Source organism: Balaenoptera physalus (assembly GCF_965194825.1).
Source record: "Balaenoptera physalus genome assembly, chromosome: 5".
In the NCBI taxonomy this organism is placed as follows: domain Eukaryota; kingdom Metazoa; phylum Chordata; class Mammalia; order Artiodactyla; family Balaenopteridae; genus Balaenoptera; species Balaenoptera physalus.
In genome coordinates, this window is record NC_138884.1 from 146,532,388 (window position 1) to 146,554,896 (window position 22,509).

The 22,509-nt window shown below is 50.4% G+C and overlaps 1 protein-coding gene across 2 annotated transcripts in view; it reads left to right on the forward strand.

Annotated features, from left to right (window-relative positions):
* TBC1D14 (TBC1 domain family member 14) overlaps positions 1-22,298 on the forward strand; it is an 89,035-nt gene extending 66,737 nt beyond the window's left edge. For both annotated transcript variants that reach the window (XM_082462223.1, XM_082462224.1), the window contains exons 9-13: positions 341-412; positions 1,108-1,236; positions 3,763-3,872; positions 15,451-15,709; positions 19,578-22,298. In XM_082462223.1, the coding sequence (XP_082318349.1) occupies positions 341-412; positions 1,108-1,236; positions 3,763-3,872; positions 15,451-15,709; positions 19,578-19,643 (636 nt within the window). In that variant the 3' untranslated portion in view covers positions 19,644-22,298. The remainder of the gene's footprint in view (positions 1-340; positions 413-1,107; positions 1,237-3,762; positions 3,873-15,450; positions 15,710-19,577) is intronic.
* The last annotated feature ends 211 nt before the right edge of the window (positions 22,299-22,509 follow it).

Here is a 22,509-nt window from a genome sequence, read left to right on the forward strand (position 1 = left end):
CACGCACCGGCTCTGAAGAGCCTGGGTACCTGGCCACCTGCTGAACTTGCCAGGGAACTACAGTTACACAGCAGCAGCCAAGCTGAGGGAGTAGATCTAGCGCAGCGCTCACACCTGGCCCATCCGCTCAGCGCAGCTTTGTAGGCGGAGCTACAGATGACCTGCTCAGCTGTGGGTTGGTAGGCGGTGTTTGTCCAGTCACGCGATACGCGCCGAACTGCTAAATAATGCTTGGCAACGAGTTCTGCTCGGAAACAGCAGGCGTGCCTGGTGGCGGCGACATCCATCACCCAAGCACTAACACGGCTGACGCGTGTCTCTGGTGTGTTGGTCCCTGTAGGGTGGCCCGTACCACGACATGTTGCACAGCATTTTGGGCGCTTACACTTGTTACCGACCGGATGTGGGTTATGTAAGTGAACTTTTCCAATATTTTATAATGTTCTCCTCTAGAGAGAAAGTCACAATATTGCCCGGCGCATCGTAGCTGCGGATGTCGGGTTGAATGCCATTTTTTGTTGGGTATGGAAAGTCTCACGGTAAATGACCTGCCTCAGTTTCCTCGTAGAGAAATGGAGCTGACGTGGCCGCTCTGTGGCATTGACTACGTTTTAACTGGGTTTGATTTTCATTTTTTGCATGTGATTTTTTTTCTCAGCGTTAAATCAGAAAAGCTTTTAGCAGTAACAGTTTCTAAAACTATGCTGCTGACGTTGCTGTGGCTTAGCAGACGTGTGCATGCATGGCTTTAGATAGAGTGACGTGTTCGCTCAGACGTACATTTCTGCGGCACCAGGAAGCTGTACATTCTGCAGGGCAGTGTGTCAGATGCGGGGTGGGGGGGGGGTGGTTATGGTTTCCCACGTGTTAGGGGTGGGACTGAAGGAGCGCACACAGGCGGCTGGCGCGCCAGGGCGCTGGTTCCGAGTCAGGGCAGGTCGGGATCCAGGAGGCTGTCGGTCCAGCCTCTGGTGGGTGGCGATGGGTGGGCGCAGTGTGGGACCTTCCAGCGTGAGGGTGCTTGGGTTCCTCTTTCATAAGATGGAAGAGCTGCTCTGACCGTGGTGGCTGCCGTTCGTTTAACGCCCCTTTCTCTTCTCCTCTCAGGTTCAGGGCATGTCCTTCATAGCGGCCGTGTTGATCTTGAACTTAGATACTGCAGATGCCTTCATTGCTTTTTCTAATCTTTTGAATAAACCCTGTCAGATGGCGTTTTTCCGAGTGGACCACGGCCTTGTAAGTATCCCCTGTGTGTGTTGTGCCCTGGGTGCTGTGTCCTCACACAGCAAGCGTTGCCTAATCATTCTCTTCGGCAGGAAAAAGAATGCATTCTCCCTCCACTAAGATACTTAGAATAAGTCGCCCTAGGTAACATGGCGGCTCATTTGGGGCATTGTGTTGGACTTTAAAAACATGTGGTCAATAGCCATATGGATGAATTTCTTAGTACCTTCTTTCAGAAAGTATTTCTGAAAATACATTCTTCAAGTGAGGGAGGAGGGAGACTCCTGCACAAACGTACACACTTTTTGTCCAAGCAGAAGCTCAGGCGCAGGCCCCACGTTAGGGTCTGTCAAATAGCCCGTCGCACAGTGGGGCCCTGTGGCTGCCCGCTGCCACGCGGGGCTCTGCTTCACGCGGTGGGCTGGTACGCAGGAGGGGAGATGTGATCGAGACCAGCGTCTCCATGGGCGGCGGCGTGTTCAGGAAGGAGTTGGCAGTCCTTGCCCTGGGGAGGCCCCACCTGCTCCTGGCGCGGTGAGGAAGCGAGGTTCGGGAGTGACGGGGTTCCTTCGAGGCACATAGCTGGTCCGCCACCAGCCGGCATCGGAACCCCTTCTGCTTCCTGTAGCCCAGACGAGGAGTCACCCGTTCAACAGATCATCAGCTTTTTAGTTAACATTGTCTTGATTTGCTGATCATTTGTTGATAGTTCACTGATAATTAATTTATCGTCAGTACTTTAGGACCAAAGCGATCTAACAGTTTAGATCAGCTAGGCAGTTTTTCTCCTTAATACCTTAAGGACTCCTGAGTATTTCTTGCTCAGGCCGTACATACATTTTTTTTTTTTTAAAGTGTTTTAAAGCTGCTGCTGAATGCTGGCTGTGAAGGGAAATGTAAATCGGCAGAGTCCTTCTAGAAGACAGTTTGGTGTTAGATGTCAGTAGCAGTAAATGGCGTTGGTATATAATTCTGCTCGTAAGAATCGGTTCTAAGAAAGTTCAAGTGTGGGCAAGGCACTTTGCACAAAGGTGGTTATTACACGGTTGTTTGTAATTATTCAATAAAATTTAAAATTATTTTTCATTGTAAAAAATGAAAACATTTAAAAATGGGGATTTAAGGGAATGCAGAATGGTTCCTTAAAATCTGGAAATGTATCCAGCGCAGTACTGATTGCAAAGAATTGTATTGGAGAAATATTTAAGATAAAATGCTAATTTTTTCAAAAGCATGTAAAACAGAACGTATTCCATAATAGCTACCATATTTAACGATAAAAGGAAATATACCACAATAGTAACAGTGTTTATGGATGATCTTTATTCATTTCGGTACTTCATAAGTTTTCCACAGTGAGCATTTTACAGATAACTACTTTCATAGTCAGGAAAAAACTCATCATATATAATAAAATGATTTACATCTAAATACCTTCTCATTTTGAAGATAAGACCCCAGCTTCCTCTTTGGAAACACATGATAAAAACTGCACTTAAACATTTTAGCTTGTATTATTAAGGAAAAATCATAGAATCGTAACGTTGAGTGGGACCTGCATTTCCAGCAGGGTTTCTCTGCAGCAGCGCTGTGGACGTTTGGGGCCGGATAGCCGCGGTGGGGGCCGTCCTGTGCATCGGAGGTTGTTTAGCAGAATCCTTGGCCTCTACCCACCAGATGCAGTAGCACCCCTGCTCCAGATGGAGCAACCAGAAATGTCCCGAGGCACAGCCAAATGTCCTCCGGGAGGCACATTCCCCCCAGTTGGGAACCCCCGGTTTACCGTACACACCTTCATTAGGATGTGCAAACAACATCCGGGAGTTGCCATCTGCCCACGTGCATCCAGCCTCTCAGACTCGTATGGCTCCCACCCACTTGTAGCTGTTCTTTCTGTTTCAGCACCGCACCGCTGCTCTGTGCATTTCGTTTCCCTGCAAACCCTGTAAGAAGTTGAAAAGCATGTGCTCTTAAAAGAGGCTGTGGCCGCTTCCTTTCCCTTCAGCATTTTCTCCCTCAGTGCCTCAAAAGAGCTGCACGTTTGAGCCAGAGCGCTGTTGCCCTGCCTCAGTATCAGCATTATATGCCCTCTGGAAATGCTGCGGGTCGGCAGGGAGGCAGGCGTGTTTTTTGAGATCATTTTCGACAGTTAATTCGTTCCTGGTTCTTAGAAAAGACTGAGCCCATCAGGAGTCAGCCTAGCCTGCGGGACAGGCATGGGTTCAGGGCCCTGCCTTGCCACACGCTGGTGATGTGACCTCATTAGGCAAGCTACGTAACTGCTCTGGGTTTCAGTTATCTACAAATGCAAGAAATAATAAGATATAGTCGGTAACGTTATATGAGGTTAGAGAGTGGGCTTATTTAGAAATTGCCTGTGTAGTGCCTAGTTTCGGGTTGCCGATGAAGGTGTGTGAGAATTTACATACGAAGATGATTGTTAGATTCTAAAGGTGTTAAGTATATTGACTTTTTTGGGTAGATTGGAAACTTGTGCTGATAATGAGTTTATTAGTGTATTTCACATTATCTCCCTAGATGTTGACTTATTTTGCTGCGTTTGAGGTATTCTTTGAAGAAAATTTGCCGAAATTATTTGCTCATTTCAAGAAAAACAACCTAACTCCAGACATCTACCTAATCGATTGGTAAGACTGCATTTTTATGTGTTTCCAGAGTGTTTTCTCATCTCCGTGCCCCCATTTTTCATTCCTCACTGCCAGCTTCTCTCAGGGCTCAGCTGAGCCCCGCGTCCTGCCTTACAGTCTCCCCAGCCGCCCTGAGCGTGATACGCCCTGTGTCCTCAGCCCCGTGTTGCTGGTCAGCTGCTCAGCTCTGTTGCTCTCTTGAGCACTGCCTGTGACTCTGACTGGTCCTCCTGAACTCCCTCCAGGGGAGGAGGGTGTCTTGGACTCTCAGTTTCCAAGGTGCCGTTTACCCATTCCTTCTGCGAGACGTCACTAAGCACCAGGTCTGTGCGGGCTCTCCGCTGGGATCGGAGACAGGCAGGCGCTTGCCTGTCCGGAGCGTCTGTCTAGGGGGAGAGGCTGTCCGTGCACAGCGCGGCTGCGCAGCATGGGATGAATGCTGTCTCTGGGACAAGGTGGGGACCGAGCCCTGGAGACAGGCCGAGGGGTCAGGTACACAAGGTAACACGGGAGTTTGAGCCAAGACGTGAGGTGAGCATGCGGTGCTGCAGCATCATCAGGGCTGCAGCAGTTGGTGTGGTGATGTGGGAGCCTAAAGCACAGGGCAGAGAGTGGCAGGCGAGAGCTCAGAGGCCGAGTCTGGTGCCTCTTGGATGCCAAGCTGAGGAGCTCGGGCAGGATTACCGGGGCCAGAGGGAGCGGTTGAAGTCCTTTGCTTGGGGTGAGGATTGAGGTGCGTTCTGTCGGAAGTGAGTTTTAGGTTAGGGGAGGCGGGGGAGCCTGGAGGCGGAGACAGACGAAGGGAGAAAGAGCAGGGCCTGAGCTGAGGCTGCAGAAGTGGGTGGAGAGTGGTGAGGGAGAGGCGCTGGCGAGGGCAGGCTGTGGTCCCAGGGCAAGTGCTGTGGCCACGCGACCCGTGGGGCTGCTGGTGCCACCAGCTGAGATCAGAGCATGGAGGGGCCGGATGCGGCGACACGGCAGCTTTAGGGAGCCTGTCAGACATCAGAGTATATTTACAGGCTTCCAGAGAGTTCCGGGGTGGAGCAGTAGACCGGCAAGTCTTCCCACACAGTGGATGTGGTGGCCTGGGGAAAGGCTGGGATGTCACCCGCAGAGGGCCAGTTGAGAAGGCTGGCGGTAGCCGGGGGAACAGAGGGAGCAGTGTCTCAGGCCCCCACCGCAGGAGGAGTGTCAGCTCCAGAATCCTGCAGTCCTGCCCGACCCCCAGCCTCTCTCGTTGCTTATCTGTGGCCTGAGCAAGGGCCATGGAGCCTCTCTGAGCCTGTTTCCTCATCTGTCTACCCAGATGGTTAGCCTTTCAGGGCCTGGTAAGGTCATCACCCTACATCCCCCCACCCTGCCGTGCAGAAGGAAAGATGTACTTCGACTGAAAGGACCGTTTGGGCTCCAGCACTAATTTGCGCAGTGAATCTAAAACTGCTGGGAACGTGTAGCTGGTTTGACTTTTTTTTTTTTTTTGGCTCACTTTTTTCAGGAGACAAAAGGCTTACTTCTAGAAGGTAAAGTCTGAATGTCATCTGAAACGAGGCTCAGTCCCTTAAATAAAGCTGATTTGTCTGCACCCATGGGAATGAGCCTTTGGGACTCTTGGCGTTTCATTGCTTCTGTTCTAAACCCTGAGACTGTTGTGACTCTGCTGAATTCTTGCTGGGAACAAGGGTTTGGAGGTCAGAGCTCATATCTGAGGCCACAAGTGCTGGCGTCACTACAGAATAGTACAGACATCAGGCCATGAAGTGGCCACTGCTGGGGTGCTGGGCTCACCTTTCTGGCTATGCCGGGTGGGAGTGTTTGGGACCTGCCTAAAAGGCCACCTTAATTTAACCAACAAATGATTTCTCTACACCATGAACAGTCAGCTTTTGCATAGGCTGTGCCTCTGCACCCCTGTTGGTGCACCTGTGCTGTGATTTGACTATGAACTGTGGCCTCACAGATTCCCAAGCCTGGGGCCCATGACCCCTCGGGGAGGGTGTTAGGAGAGGATCACATGGGACCAGAGTCTTCAGCTTCTACCTTATCTGTTTTAGGCCCCCAAGTTAGATTCTTAGGATTCCAGGTTAAAGGGAGGTTTGGAAAACACTGTCCTGGAATAGTGTCTTTCAAACTTTTTTCACCCTGACTTGCAAAAGGAAATAAATTTTATGTTGTGACCCGGTGTGTGGCCATGTGTGCAGCAATGTAATATATATATATATATATATATATGACTGAGACAGGTTTTATGAAATAGTACCTAGCCTTTACTATGTGCAGAGCGCTCTGAAATTTATTTTGGTTGTTCAAAAAAAGAGCTGGTGCTGATCCACTCTGATGATGTCACAGTGCAAGAGATCAGTGATGGTCACGACGGGCAGTGTGAAGAGCGCTGTCCTGGAGAGTGCTTATCTGTTTTCGTTCTAGGCCGAAGATGGCTGTAATCCAGTGGGGGCAGAGGCCAAGGGGACTCGCATTGATTGACTCCAGTGCTTCTCACATGATCTCATTTCACCCTTAGAACAAGCCCTTGGAGTGAATTGTAACACCTCTGTTTTACACGTGAGGAAATTGAGGCCCGGAGAGGCAGAGTGACCTGCCCAAGGTCATGTGGCTAGCTGGACGGCACCGCTGGTGTTCAGGCACAAGCCGCCTGCTCCAGAGCCTGTGCGCTTCCCCACAGAGTCCCCTCTAAGGGATTTAGTTAGACGCATCAGCACTCTGATGAGAGAGTGTGCGGTGTGCGTCAGACACGTGGGCACTGAACGTGGAGCAGAGCACTGGGTGTCTGAATGAAAGGGAGCTCCAAGGATTCCTCTCCTGAGACCTTTGTGATGTGATGTAGTTGGTGTCTGATGCCTCGTGAATGCTGCCCGCTGTGCTTTGATGCCTAGGCCTCTGCTGGTGTTGGCTTATTCTTGGTGAAGTGCTTGACTGCTTTCTAGAATTAGGACCAAGTAGAACATTGCCTGTATCTGCAGTCCTAGCGCAGGCCTTTAGTAACTATTTAAGTTGAATGCATTCGTGATTTATTCCTTGCGGTCCACATTTATAGATGGTCTGCAGTGATTCAGGCTCTTGGTAAAAGCTCAGATCAGAAACAGGGTGGGCAATGGGAAGGAGGCCCAGGGAAAGAGCAGGTGTTGCTCAGGACCTGCCCTAGAAGCTGGCATTTCAGAGACATTCATTGCTTTGTTTCCCCTTCACAGCATCTGGAGCAGGTCCGTCTTAGCACAGAGGAAGCCACCGAGGCCCCTTACCCAGTGTCACCCCTGTAGTGCGCGGTCCAGATTGGTCTCTCTCCAGAGCTTTTGCTTCTTCTGCTACATCACATCACTTTCCCAAAGCCACGTCTACACCCCTGACATCAGGGCCTGAGTTGCACACGCCTGGTGGAGCTACACTGTGTGTGTGGTCTGCACAGGGTGCCGGTAGCTGACTCTCCGTGTCCGTGTCGGAGGGCTGTGGAGCCCCTGTGGTTCGGCCGCCGAGTGTCCTGGGTGAGCTGTGTAGGTGCTCAGATTAGATGACAAAATCTCCTTTCCTGCCCCGCCGTCTGCCCACCAGGGGCCATCTAGGAATTGTCCTTCTTCACTCCCAGGACAGTTTCTCCACCCCCTGGATGATAACATTGTAACTTTATAGGACATTGTCTTGCCCAGTTTGAGGGTTATTCTTCCAGAATCCTCTTTTCTCTCCCCTCCACCCCAGCAGCTGATTCTTCCGTCCATCACGGCACCGACCCACTGAGAGCATCCTTGGTTTCTGGCTGCTCCGGTGACAGACTGAGCTTTGTCAGTCCCCTCTGTGTCCCTAGTGCCTGGCCCCGTGCTGGGCTCAGAGTCCTAGAGCCAAGAACGCATCTGTTCCTGAGGGGCCCTTCCTGGGTTTAAAATCCATGGAGTCCAGCCCGAGGCTCACTCGGGTGCTAGCCTCCCCACGTGAACTGGGGGCTGCCGTCTGCCCAGTGTTACGGAGACTTCACAGCTGAGACTTAGATTCACTTGCCGATGCCGCCTTCCTGGCGAGGGGTCTTATTTAGCGTGCTTGTCGCTCTTCTTCGCTCACACGGAGACGGGAGGGTCACAACAGGGTCTCGCCCTCTGTGCTCATCTTCCTACAGAGTTTTCAGTGTTCAGGCAGAGGACTGACATGTGGTCATTTAACTTACCAAAACATTTCCCACTGCTGTCAAACGGCAGAATTATTCGGAGGCGTGAGTAGGTTTTGTAATATACAATCCTGAATTAGTAAAAGAGTCAAGCAGAACTTTCTCTATCCTGATTAATGTTTCTTGAATGACGTTTGGTGATACTTGGAGATCCTGTCATTACACTCAGTCTCTACCTTAAAGGCAGGTTCAAGGTGAAATTACTGTCGGAAGATTTTAGTTTCCATCGCATCTTGCATACATTTCACCATTAGCTTTTATTTATTTTATTTTTAAATTAATTTATTCATTTTATTTTTTGTCTGCGTTGGGTCTTCGTTGCTGCGCGCGGGCTTTCTCTAGTTGCCGCGAGCGGGGGCTACTCTTTGTTGCGGTGCGCGGGCTTCTCATTGCGGTGGCTTCTCTTGTTGCGGAGCACGGGCTCTAGGCGTGTGGGCTTCAGTAGTTGCGGCTCACGGGCTCAGTAGTTGTGGCTCGCGGGCTCTAGAGCGCAGGCTCAGTAGTTGTGGCGCACGGGACTAGTTGCTCCGCGGCATGTGGGGTCTTCCCGGACCAGGGCTCGAACCCGTGTCCCCTGCATTGGCAGGCGGATTCCCAACCACTGCGCCACCAGGGAAGCCCCTCACCATTAGCTTCTAACCTCCGGGTCTGCCTGAGAACTCCTCCAGGGTGGGGTTGTCTCGCTGAGCTCCCGGCATCCGGAGCAGCATCTGGCCCACGCGGGGGCCTCCTCAGCGCGTGTGGAGGGCTGGAGGGGGGTGCCAAGCCCGCCGGTGGGAGAGCTGCTCGCAGGAAGGGCCCGCACGGCCTGTGGTCACCAGCGCACCGCAGCCTGGCTGGGATGGAGCCTAGGTGCTAATGCAGGGGTCACGTTGTTTACCTACTGCTCGGTGCTGGCACCTAAGGTGAGAACACGTTTGGGCTCAAGCCGGAGGGTGCCCTGGGGGCGCAGAGGTGGGTCCGGCTGATGGCTTCCAGGATTGGGGCAGGGGCTGGGCTTATTAATTAAGTTTGAACCGGCACACGTACAACTGCCTTCAGTTTTTTAATGAATGCAGCCCTGCGTTGGGTGTTTAATGTTGTTTTATTTAATCCTCACAAAATCTAAGGAGGCTAGGTAGTTATCTAGCAGCGTCTTCCCTGCTTGTCTGAGTTTCTAGAGCGCTGGGAGCACCATGGTGGGGTTGGGAGTGGGGTTCAGGGCCACTTCCTAAGCCAGCTCTGGGGACAAAGCCTCATTCTTAGGAACTGGTCAGGGTGGGAAAACTTGGGCACAGCTGGAAATCGGTGATGTCAGGCCCCGAAGGTCCACGTCTCTGATGGCGGCTTCTCCATGAGGGAGACTGCTAGGTGACCTTTGCTCTTTTATCTCAGGCTAAGTCTGTGTTCCTACAGCCTCCCTTTATTTGTGGTTTCTTCCCCTGTAAAATGGAGACGATTGTTGTACTTCCTCAAGGAATAACCTGGGTAATCCAGGTAGGAGCTTATAAAGCAGAGCCCAGCCCCGGGAAGTGTGTGCTTCCTGGCGGCTCTGTTTTACTCGCAGCCAGGGCCTGTGAGGAGCAGACCAGGGTGGGTGTCCGTTCTCCCACCACTGGTTTCTGAGAAGGAGCTTCGCCTCCATGCCCGGCTTGGGAAGTGGTGGACTCCCTCCCCATCTCCCTTCCCTGACTGTGCCCCCTGTTTGCAGGCAAGCAGTTAGATTAGGCTTCGCCAGATAAGAATGTTTTCTGGAAATTGTGAAGGCTTGACAGGGCAGAAACTGTTCCTCTTACATTAAGGGGGAAATAGATACACACCATTTGTGTTTGTTGTCTTTTATGAGCCTATAGCCACTTCATCAGTTTAGCAATATGAAAAGACCTTTTTTTGCATTTGTTAAATCGGTACCTGAAACTATCATCTTTGATATACAGTGCAGTAATATGCAGTGGTCCAGGGGAGAAAAGCAAACATGTCTTGGGGGGGAAAAATCCTCGAATTCTCTTCCTCCATGGGAGAAGAACACCAGCAGTCCCGGGAAGGCCCGTGGGGCTTTCACCGTCCGCCCCTGTTTCTTCCACACGTATCCTGGCTGGAGCAGGATGAAGCCCAGAGTACGCCTTGCAGGACTGCAGGCAGGGCGGGCCCTGTGCACACAGCAGCCCTCGTGTTCCTGGGCTGTGGGCTGTGGGCTGGTGCGGCTCACCTCAGCCCCACGGGAGCTGAGTGGCTCTTCACCCGCACGAATGGAGTCTGATTAACCACTCTTCTGAGAGGAAACCAGGAGGGCATTGTTTCAGTGTCCTATTCACAGCTGGTTTTGAGTCTAAATGTGGTTTAGAATACAGTCAAGCATTTGAAAGCTGCTGGTAATGAATGGTTTTCCAGTGAAAGGGGAGATGGGAGGAGAGGGCGGGAGCCTGAGGACGCTGGACCACATCCGAGCGGCCCTGCTTGAAGGGGAGGGGGCAGGAGAACAACCTCCCTGCTCAGGGGCTGGCCGTCCAGAGCAGGAGACCAGGAGGCAGTGACCCTGGACTCTTGGTGTCGAGCAGGAGGTGGCCCGGGCTGGATCCCAGGGGGGCCGGCAGCTGACTGCTGGGAGGCCTGCCAGAGCCTGAGAGGCTCAGAGCACGGAAGGTGGCTGGGGTGGGAGGTCCATCCCCATTCGATGAATGTTATGAAAGGGATGTATGAGGTGCAGTGTGAACATCTAACGGGAGAGACCCAGCCTAGCCCAGGGGCCAGGAAACGGCCTTCCCAGAGAGGGTCATCTAGGCTGAGCTGTAGATGAGTAGACATTTGCCAGGGGGAAATTTTTAAATGTTTTTCTTTGAAAGGCACATTTTATTTAAGATACAGTAACATTCAAGGCCTTAAGAATTCCATTTCAGTACCTAAAAAATAGTAAATGATACAATGTATGGCACAGTTCATACTTTTCTGCATGAAGTATGTGCGTGGTGATCAGTTCTCAGTCTTATTTGACTTTTCAGCAGCATTTGACATTCTTCACTCTGATTCTAGAATACTTCCTTTATCTGATACCGTCTATACACAAACTGTCGCCAGCCCAGAGCCCTCTGAACTCCAGATGAATTCATCTATCCGCTTGGATGTCTGGCTTACCAACTTAACGTGCCTCAAACTCAACTCCTGACCTTCCTGTCCAAACCAGCGATCCCACATCTCCTTAAACGAGAACTCCATCCTTTGAATTGCATCTTAGACCCCTTCATTGCATTTCTCGTGAGACACGTCCATCACAGAGTCTGTCCACAGTCTCTGTGCTTCAGGCCGCCTCCACTGCTGCCGTGCTGTGCTGACCTGCCTGATTGTTTCAGTGGTCGCCCAGTGAAGCCTGCGTTCCCCTGCAGGCGCCTCCCAGCACAGGGGACAGGCCCCTCCCCTGGTCAGATGCTCCACTCATAGAATGAGACCTGCAGGCCTTGTAACAGCCTGTAAGGTCCTGTGTGCTGGGCCCCTGGGCCCCACGGGCATCCTCGTGTTCTCCCCTTGGCTGTTTTTGGCTTCAGCCCAGCGGCCTCCTTGCTCTTCTTTGCATGTGCTGGGTTTACTCCTGCCTCAGAGCTCGTGAACTCACCGCTTCCTCTGTCTGGATACTTCCCTGACCCTTTCTCCTGCCTTGCCGCTTCCTCTTCGGGGCTTTATGGAAGTGTCACTTTTCAGTGATGCACTCTCCTTGACCGTCCTGTTTACACACCCAAACTGGCAGTCCCAGTCTCCCACCCCTGCTTCTATTTAAATCAACATCTGACATTCTGTGCATATCCTTTCCACCCCTGAGGGCAGGGAAACTTGTCTGTTTCGTTCAATGCTGTATAGCCTCAGCACAAAGAACAGGGACTGGCATAGAGCAGGCTTTGAAAAATATTTATGATGAATGGACTGACCTGATGAGAATCAGCAGGGCTCAGATCTCAGAAGTTACCTCATGGAGTAATGGGAATGCCTAGGATGGTTGGCAGGATCGAGCAGATGGGCATCACAAGCATTAAGGGTGGCGTTCCCTTTTTTTTTTTCTTTTTGGGGTGGACTGGGCTTGGCTGTAGTTTTTATATCTTATTTATTTATTTATTTATTTGGCTGTGTTGGGTCTTCATTGCTGCGTGTGGGCTTTCTCTTGTTGTGGCGAGCAAGGGCTACTCTTTGTTGCGGTGCGTGGGCTTCTCATTGTGGTGGCCTCTCTTGTTGCAGAGCACGGGCTTTAGGTGCACGGGCTTCAGTAGTTGTGGCTCACGGGCTCTAGAGCGCAGTCTCAGTAGTTGTGGCGCACAGGCTTCGTTGCTCCGCGGCATGTGGGATCTTCCTGGACCAGGGCTTGAACCCATGTCCCCTGCATTGGCAGGCGGATTAACCACTGTGCCACCATGAAAGTCCAGTTTTTATATCTTAAGTTCATCCTAAGTTCAGGGTGAGTTTTTTGAACTTTGAACCGTTGACTTACCCCAAATGGTACCTGCAAATAACCTGTATTTGCCAACTCAGTGAAGCAAATGGTTGATAACAGCTTGATTGGTAAATTCCTGTGAATTTTTAAAAAAATGTAAATTGAAGATGACTACATTAATCATACTTCTGAGTTTATGGTAAACTAGTGTCACTATCTAACGCAAGGCTCCTCTTGTTTGTCTGTAGTTGTTCCTTTTTATCCCATCCCCATTCCATTCCCTATAGACAGTACTTCTAATGTGTTTAATATATATCATTTTTGGTATACATTTTAAAAAAATGTAATAATAAATAACACTTGTATAGAACTTACTGTGTCCCAGATGAATGTGGCATTCTTCATCATTTGGATGTTGGCTTAATTTTATAAAGTTCAAAATATATCTGAAGTAGTTTATGAAGACCCCCACACAAAATCTGAACTCAAGAATATTATGTTTGAGAAATTTCTTTTGTTGTTTTTCTCCCTCTTTGCCTATAGCTACTCAATTTTCCCATCTTTTTTTGCTTAAGACTCTGCTTTTAAGATGTAAAGGTTTGATTTCCACTGCTGAATTGGCAGGTAAGTAGTACTGGGGATTAGGTCAGTTCTTTTTCATTTTTTAAAAATAAAATGTCTTCTAGATATAATTGAGAATGTTCAGACTGAGAGGCGAAACAAAGATCTCTTGGCTGTCCCTTGAACTGTGTTTTCTAGACTGAGTAATGAGATGGTTTTCTGTTTTTTGAGACAGTAAGACCCTCAGGCTGAAGGTTTGTTGTGCCTTTTAAAGGTAGGTTGTCCTCCTCAGCATGTTGCCTGAGGGCACGTGGCCCACTGTGGACATCCAGGGTATGGGTTCAGGGTCTGGTTCTGTTACTGGTGGCGGGAGCTGGGGTGATTTTTCTCTGACATCTGCCTCTCTCTTCCATCATCTGAGTTGAAATCTAAATTATTATGCCTTTCTTGAACCTTGTGAAGCACTGACGGGGGTAGCCCTGAAGGTTATCGGGGCTCAGTATGCTGTGTGAATGTTCCTTCGCAGAGCATCCTGCCAGGGGGAGAGAGGCAGAGTAGATTGCACCCTGGAGCTCGCGGCAGACGGAAAGCCCGCACCTGTGAAACCTGTGAGCAGGTCTGCCAGCATGGGGTGACATTTCTTTTTTTTTTTTTAAGATTTATTATTTATTTACTTTATTTATTACTTTTGGCCCCGTCGGGTCTTAGTTGCAGCATGCGGGCTCTTGTTAAGGCGCGCAGGCTCCGTAGTTGCTGCACGTGGGCTTAGTTGACCTGCAGCATGTGAGATCTTAGTTCCCTGACCAGGGATCGAACCCGCGTCCCCTGCATTATAAGGAGGATTCTTTACCGCTGGACCACCAGCAAAGTCCTGATGTAATGTTTTTGGTAGGATCTGTTGTAGGAGAGTGAGAGTCCTGCTGTTAAAGGCCTCGTGACATTACCTCCTGACCAAGGCGGCCCCGCCGTCTGAGTCCAGTACCTGAGCTCAGCTGCTTTCACAGGCCCTGTGGGTCTCGAGTCAGCATGGGCACTAAGGAAATACTGAAACCTGTGGAAAAGTGATTTTGCAGGAGGGCTAGAGAACGCCCCCACTTGTGATGAGGCCTAGTGCTGGGAGGAAGGCAGTGAGAACCACCAACACCGGTGACGTCCTGAAGCGGACTGGGAGTTTGTGGACACACTTCCTCAGCAGAGATTGCCGGATGCTGCGCCAGATGCTGCGGATGGAGATGCAGTGGGCGGGCTCCCTACTCTTGGGCAGTGTCCGTGGGGAAGACAGAAGCAAACGGCTCGCGGGCAAAGCACGGGGGCAGAGCGGGGCCCGGAGCGGGTGGGGGTCAGGAGGCACCCGGAGATGGCACCCGGGCTGCGTCTCACAGCTGCGGGGAGGGCGGATTCACAGAGAATCAGCTTGGCCTGCATCTCGACCTGGACTCGCCTTGCTTTGTGACATAGGCCCAAGTCCAGGGTAAAGATGACGCGTTAGACCTGTGGTTACCTAAGACTGTATTTGTTTGGTAGTTTGAATTGTGATCATCACAGTTTTTTAAGGGAATACATATCTGTGTTTCACTTATTTTTTTCATCTGATGGTTTGCATTGCTAAATATAAGATCAATTTCTTGTAATCCACTGTCAAATTTATTTGGAAAACTTTATTCTGTTCCTTTGCTGACCCCTACTGGGAGAAAAGTGTATGGTACTCTTCAGAAGTAATGGGTACTTGTGTATGCTGAATTGTGTGTGTGTATGTGTGTGTGTGTATTTTTTGTGGCCACACTGCGTGGCATGTACGATCTTAGTTCCCTGACCAGGGGTCGAACCTGTGCCCCCTGCAGTGGAGGCGTGGAGTCTTAACCACTGTACCAGCAGGGAAGTCCCTGAATTATACATTTCCGTTTACTGTTTTTACTCCCCACCAGACTCTAAGCTCTGTCTGCCTTATTAACCTTTTATCTAGCACTTACCTCAGAGTAATAAGCACATAGTGGGTGCATGGTAAATATGTGTTGCACGTAGAAGTAATTGATGTCTAATTCAGAAACTGTACAGTGTTTGAGATTCTCTGTGAAAGCTGATAAAGCTGGTTTTTTAAAAAAATTTTTATTTATTTGGTTGCGGCAGGGGGGGCCCCTTAGTTGTGGCTCAGGGGCTCCTTAGTTGCAGCATGCATGTGGGATCTAGTTCCCTGACCAGGGGTCGAACCCAGGCCCACTGCATTGGGAGCACGGAGTCTTAACCCCTGCGCCACCAGGGAGGCTCCCTGATAATGCTGTTCTATAAAATGTTTAAAGTGACCGTCAGAGTGAATTCAGGCCTAGGGCTTCTCCTCCCCCCCGGCAGTGTAAGTATGAAAGTGACTAACTCAGGGAGCATTTTAATGAATTCGACCTGAATTCAGAGCTCTTTCTTTGTGCCATCCAGAATGTGAAAAACTCAAACTTTTTTTCCAGGATCTTTACTTTATATAGCAAATCTTTGCCCCTGGATCTGGCCTGTCGCGTATGGGATGTGTTCTGTCGTGACGGGGAGGAGTTTCTGTTCCGCACGGCCCTGGGCCTCCTGAAGCTGTTCGAGGACATCCTGACCAAGATGGACTTCATTCACATAGCCCAGTTCCTAACGCGGCTGCCCGAGGACTTGCCTGCAGAGGAACTTTTTGCTTCCATAGCTACAGTTCAGATGCAAAGTCGAAACAAGAAGTGGGCTCAGGTAAGCGGGTCTTTTGTTCTCTATTCCGTAGAGCAATGTCTCAGTAGTCTGATTCAGGAAGTGAGTTATGCGAGTGCCCTTTGAGGAAACAGCCCTCTCTGAAGTAGTTCTTGGGCTGGAAGTGAGGTGACCTGGGCTTGAGGCTCGGCTCTGCCACAGTGGGGTCTTGGGCAGGCGTTTCCTCTCTGGGTCTCTGCCAGAAGAAGGGGCTGGAGAATAAAAGTCTTCCCACCCATTCTGCAGTGGCACTGGGAGGTCAGAACTTCTGTTTTGCCGTCACAGTACTCTCTGCGTGTTAGATAGTATTTTGTAAAACAAGCCTTCCCCCCTTTTTTTAAATGTCAGTGACAGAAAACAAAGGGAGCTAACTTGTCCCCACCTCACTGATAAACAAAGGAGGCCCGAAGAGGTGAACTGTGTGTTCTCAGCAGTTGCGGAGGCGGAGGAGGGTGGGGGGAGGAGGGGGAGGGAGGGGAGAGGGGGAGGGCAGGAGGAGGAGGAGGAGGGGGGAGGGAGAGGGGAGAGGGGGAGGGCGGGAGGAGGAGGAGGGTGGGGAGGGTGGGAGGAGGGAGGGGGAGGGGGAGGGTGGGAGGAGGAGGAGGGTGGGGAGGATGGGAGGAGGGAGGCGGGAGAGGGGGAGGGCAGGAGGAGGAGGGGGAGGGAGAGGGTGGGAGGAGGGAGGGGAGAGGGGGAGGGCAGGAGGAGGAGGGGGAGGGAGGGGGGAGAGGGGGAGGGCAGGAGGAGGAGGGGGAGGGAGAGGGGGAGGGTGGGAGGAGGAGGGTGGGAGGAGGAGGAGGAGGGGGGCGGGAGGGCGGGAGGAGGGCTTCCCTGGGTGTGGGGATATGTTGCTCCGGCTCAAGCAGCTGTTAGCGGAGCAGCTGAGCTGATAGCTGGGGAGCGCGTCCACCCTGGCCTGCTGCTTCTAGGTTGCTCGCTTCTCCTCTGGACATCCCTCTTAGGTTTCGTCCCCTGTGGGATTGGCTGGAGTTGTCTGGTTCTAGTCTTGATCATTCTGAAAGGGAAAAAATAAAACCCTGGTTCCTGACCCTGCGCATGCTCAGTTTGCCTGAGCCTCAGGTCCTAGGGGAGGCTTGTACTTGCTCAAGTGTGCCATACAATGCTTGTTTCTGATTAATCTTTCTTATTAGTAGAAGATTTAAAGTACATTCAAAAATAGGATAAAATAGAATAACGAACCCCCATGTGCCTGTCAAATATCCAGTCAGTTTCTGATTCCTGTTTTCAGATGTCAGCAGTAGCTTTATAGTTTGCTTAAATCAAGATCCAAATAAGGTCTACACATTGCAGATGGTTGAAAGGTCTTTTAAGTCTTTTTTTTAATGTATAGGCTACCCACCTTTCCACTTCTCCCTTCCCCCTTTATTCATTGAAGAAACGAGGTCATTTGTCCAATAGCAGTTCCCACCATCTGGATTTTGCTGGTTCTATCCCTGTGGTGTTTTAAAAATTTATTCATTCATTCATTCATGCCTGCCACGCAGCGCAGCACGCGGGATCTTAGTTCCCCGATCAGGGATTGAACCCGTGCCCCCCCGCGGTGAAAGTGCAGAGTCTTAACCGCTGGACCGCCAGGGAAGTCCCTTGTGGTGGTGTTTAACGTGGTCCTTCTACTCTGTATTTCCTGTAAATTGACAGATCTGAAGGCTAAGTCAGTTTTCAGGTTTGGCCAGATTACTTCGTAGGTGATGAGACTCTCTCTCTTTGATCTCAGTTAGCAGCCTCTTTATTTTTATAACAGCTTTATTAATTTACATACCATAAAATTCACCTTTTTGAAAGTGTACAGTTCAGTGCCTGTTTATCTGTTAAACCAGAGAGAGAGGCTCCCCTCTCACCTGGGCCCTTGGTCTGCCTCCCGGGCTGGTCCTCCCTCACCTCCGTGTCCCGTTACATGATGCCCTCTGGCTGGTGGTCTTCCTTCCTGTCTGGGTCTTTTGGGAAGGAGCACAGCTGCTATAGTGGGCCCTTGGGTGATACTGTGAAATGCTCCCCTGGTTTTACAAGGCGGGGTGGGCACTATTTTGTGCTTAGTGTGACATGAGTTGCATTTCTGAAATAAATACGTTCAGCTTATAAAAAGGAATGAAGTACTGACTCATGCTACAACATGGATGCACCTTCAAAACATTATGTTAAGTGAAAAAGCCAGACACTAAAGACCACATACTATGTGGTTCCACTCTTACGCAATTTCAGAAAGGGAAATCTGTAGAGACAGGAAGTAGATTAGTGGTTGCCAAGGGAATGGGCGAGGTGGGGGGCAGGGCTGTGATAGCTGGAGGATGGGGTGATGAAAATGTTCTAAAATTGACTGTGGCGAGGGTTGCACATATCTACGAAGATACTAAAAGCCACTGAATTGTGCACTTTAAATGGGTGAATTGTGTGGTATGTGAATTGTATCTCAGTAAAGCCGTTAAAACAGCTCAGCTCATGTGTGAGCAGGACTGGCTATATAATTATCAGGGATCTGGCGAGAGGGAAGAAGAGTCCTTCTCTGATTAAGAAATAAACGGGCAACGCAGAATGAAAGTACGGGGCTACATCTTGAAATCCTTAATTAGTATTAGTATTTTTCTGTAAGATTACGGAAAAACCTGAACGAACTTTTTGGCCGTCCCAGTATTTCACTGGTCCTTCCCTCTATCCCCACCCTCACCCGCATACCCACAGAGACACGCAAAGAGAGGAGGACTGAATCCAGATCTGTCATTTTGCTCCTTGCATTTTAGGTGAAAATTATTGGTTAAAACCAGGTCAAAGGTTATTAAATAGTAGGACACTCTCTAGTAGTGGGACAGTAATAGGAGTTGGCCTGATGGTAGGCATCAGTGAGCTTATTTAGTTCCAGGGCCCATGGGAATTGTGGTTTATGCACGTTTCTCTTAAATACTGTGCTTAAGGTTAAGATCCTGGTGAGCGTTACAAAACAGTTCAATGTTTGTGTATGGTTGAAAGTGTCATTTGCTTAGAGGTAGAGAGGGGGACTTTTCTCTACCCTTGGCCCTTCTGTGCAATTTATCTGAAACGCACATAAAATGTTTCTGCTTTACCCCTTGTACTTTGTAATTCAATTAAAGTGGCATAGCGCCTGGCCCAAATAGTTCAGCACAGGTGCTACAGAGAGTCCCGTGGTTTTGAAGTCAGACAGATCTGGGTTTGCGTCCATATGCGCTGTTTGGCTTTTAGCGGGTCACTTGTATGAGTGTCTCTTGTTCAGGTGACTTACAGTGTTGTGTGGATTAAACAGCTGCTACGCTGGAGGTGCCTGGTGAGCGCCCTGCTTGGCTAGAGTGGGCATGCGATAAATGGGGCCTATTGTTACGTCACGGCTGTTATTAAGCAATCAGAGTGGAATGTAATGTTTTTAAAAACAAAGGTGTTAACTAAGAGCCGAGCACCGAGATGGAGGAGCTAAGTTGCCTTGGGAACTCTCAGGAAGGCGTGCGAGGAGCTGATGTCTCTGAGGCCTTAGAAGGATGCATCGTTTGCTGGTGGAGAGAGAGGGGCAGGGCAGCGGGGGCAGCTGCGTGTGGAGGCCCCGGAGGGCGTTGCCATTCTAGAGTGGGGCCTGCGGGGGCTGGAGCCAGACTGTGGAAGGAGCAGAGCCCTGTAGCCCTGCCTTGACATTGGTACCCGCTGGCTGGTGGGAAGTGGTTGTAGGCGTTAGCCCGGCGACGGCGTGGTTGGGTCTCCGTGCTGAAGGGCGGGTCTGGGTACAGGCGTGGAAGACGGACCACAGAAGTGGCAGGTGGGGAGGCAGAAGTGGCAGGTGACAGGAGGCTGTCTGGACCTGTGCTCAGTGTGTATTGCAGATCACCCACCGATGTCTTCCTGTGATTCCCAGGTACTGACCGCCTTGCAGAAGGACAGCCGGGAAATGGAGAAAGGAAGCCCATCTCTCAGACACTGAGGCGGCAGGTGGACTTGCGCTCGGCACTGAAGCAGTTCTCCAAGGGGCACCTGTGTTGTTTCAGGCGGACACACTGGCAGCTCCGAAGAACAGGGGCTATTTTCATGTTTGATTCCTAATGCTGGAGTTGGCCTTAAACAAAACAAAACAAACAAAAAACTTTTAAAAGAATTAAACCAAGGCTAAGCCTTAAGAAGGAAGCTCAGTGGAATGATGGCCATGGCCAACCACTGCATATTCTGCATGGTTTAAAAATAGGGCAGTGGCTAATCCCCTCCCCTCATTTCAGCAAAAGTTAATTAAATTGTAATGCTTTTATGTCAACTAATGGAAAGTACATTACAATTTTTCATAGCCAGGGTGCATGAGAAATGTTATTGGGAGACCTCAGAGATGTTATTGGCTCATATTTACATATTTTCGTCAGAAAGGGATTGCTGATTTAGTTACCGAGATAATCTTTCCAGGGCCGCAGGTCATGTTTTCAAAGCCCAACTACCAAAGATAACATTACAGGAAAATGGGTTCTCACAGGACAGCTGCTGACGAGTGCGCGTGGGCTCCCCGGGACACGATCTGACCTTCAGGTTGACCTTCTACCACGTAGCCTTGACAAAGTTCCAGCAGGAGGGCTGACAGTGCATGCTTAGGTTCCAGTGGGAGCCCTGCTGTCCCAGAGGCTGCGCCCACGTTTCTCCAGCGGTGGCAGCGAGTTTGAGCAGGAGCCGCGCACAGAGATGCCGCGGCAGTTGAGACGGGCTTAACGCTGGTGGGAAACGGACGGCGGCGGCCTCTCTGAGCCAGAGGGGAGGCAAGAGGGCGCTCAGACCTGCACCCTCTTGCACCCTCCTGGTTCCCGTGGAGGCCGGCGCAGCCCGGCGGGGTCGGGGGCTGCTCCCTTGCTCTGCCAGCACACTCCCCTTGTCCCCTAAACGGCAGGCGCAGTCCTGCGTGCGGTGATCCCGCCTCACGCACTTGACTTACGGACGGACGGTTGTAAGGACTGAGGAGCTAGCAGCACGCATCCAGCAGCCCACACGTCTTGTCAGGATTCTCAGTATCCGTGCCGGCAGCCTTTCCCCCGCATAGCTGGTTTTCCCCAAGTTCGTTAGCAACTTTTTTGTTCTAGCTTTTCCTTGACTAGTTTGGAGAACTTTGTATTGAGGACTTTGGTTATCCAAATTCAAAGACATGAACAGTTTTGGCACAGAAAAGTCCAAAGGACAGGCCAGTCTCCATGGAAACCAGTTCCATGCTAACGCGTTGGCATGTTGGTCTCTGGCGCGCTCAGTAGGCCAGGTTCAAGGGCACCCGCTGCCCTGCAGCCCTTCTCAGCCATCTGTCCCACCCCCAGGGAGTGCCCCCAGCTGACCTGGTTCCTGATGTCGGGAGCGCCCTCGGCTCTGAGGGCATAGCGCGCGGCAGGGAGATACGGGTTGGGGTAAAGCCTAACTACGGCATTATTTTTATAGGTTTTCTATATCTGCCATATCCGCCGATGACACTTCAGGGACAAAGCAAGGTGCCGAGCCAGTGGCCATCCTCATGCCCTCCATCCCAGCTGTGTTCCGTGTGTCATTTTTTCCCTTGTGTTCCTGGCTGAACTCTCCAGGGAGGTTGCAGAGCGTCTTGGTACACTGTCTGCCTCAGCCTTTAAACGCTGACTTGCCTGACCTCCTGGAGGTGTTCTGTCTTCACCCAGCTCTTGGCAGCCTTCCAGACACAGCTGTTCCCTGACTTCATGCGGCTGAGTGTAACCCAGGCTGAGCCCGGCCTGGGAAACAGGCCGCGAGCCCGGTCACGCCGTTCCTCACGGATATACTTGGTTTTATTCCATGACATGGGCTTTCTGTTCTTGAAAGATGTATATATTTTCTTACTGTACATAAAGATGTTCCTTAAGTGGTGACAGAAAGCGATGTAGCAAGGGGCATGGGCAAGTTATTGAGAATGCGTTTGTGCAACTTCATGTGTAGTCAGACCCCAGCCCTCAACATTATTGTCAGACAGTTTGACATAAATCTCTTTGGATAGCACCATATATGCATTACATTTTTAAACAGGATTCCAGGCCAATCTGGAATACTTCCAAATCTTTAGTTCAAAGGCGGTTTTCCTGACCTGTCCAGGGACCACACGAGCTCTTGCTGGTTTGATGCATCCACTTCAGAGGCCGGGAAGTTCTAAGGCCCAGTCTAGGGTCACTTCGCCCCTTTCCGCAGAGGGCTGCCGGACAGCACAGGGCTGTGCTTCTCTGCTTCACATTCTCGTTTAGGAAAACTGGAAGCAGAAATTGAAGTGCAGCCCCTGGAACCCTGCCCTCTCCACTTCCCGTGCCATTGATTTTCAGGATGTGAGGCTTCAGGTTTGGGACCTCTGTGCAGCTGGCACTTCAGAGTCGGATGCTGTGTCCCCACCAGTCATTGAAATCCCATCTGGAAAAACGTTCACTTTAAAGGGTACTTTTTAACTGCTCAGTTTTTGACTATTTTAAATAGTTTGCTGATAGAAAACCCCTGATAACACTTGCTACATATCATGTTTTAATTGCTTGTACAGTTAACCTTTAATTTTATTTAGTAAAGTGTATCAAACTAGGACTTTTTCAATTGTAAATATGTGGTTTTATTAAATAAAAGTCATGTAAAATTGTTACTTACGTTCACGGAAGTTTGCTTTAAAGTTGGAGTTCTCACCCTGAAGTACGGTAAAATTTGAGTGTCATGCTGTTTGAATATTTTAAAATCCACTTACTAGTCTCAGTTAAATAAAGAAGATGGTACAGTTATGGTAATTTAGGCAAGGGTTGGAAAGTTAGCGCTGCTCCCCTTCTAGGCGGAGGGGAGCCCCAGGCTAGCTGCTCCTC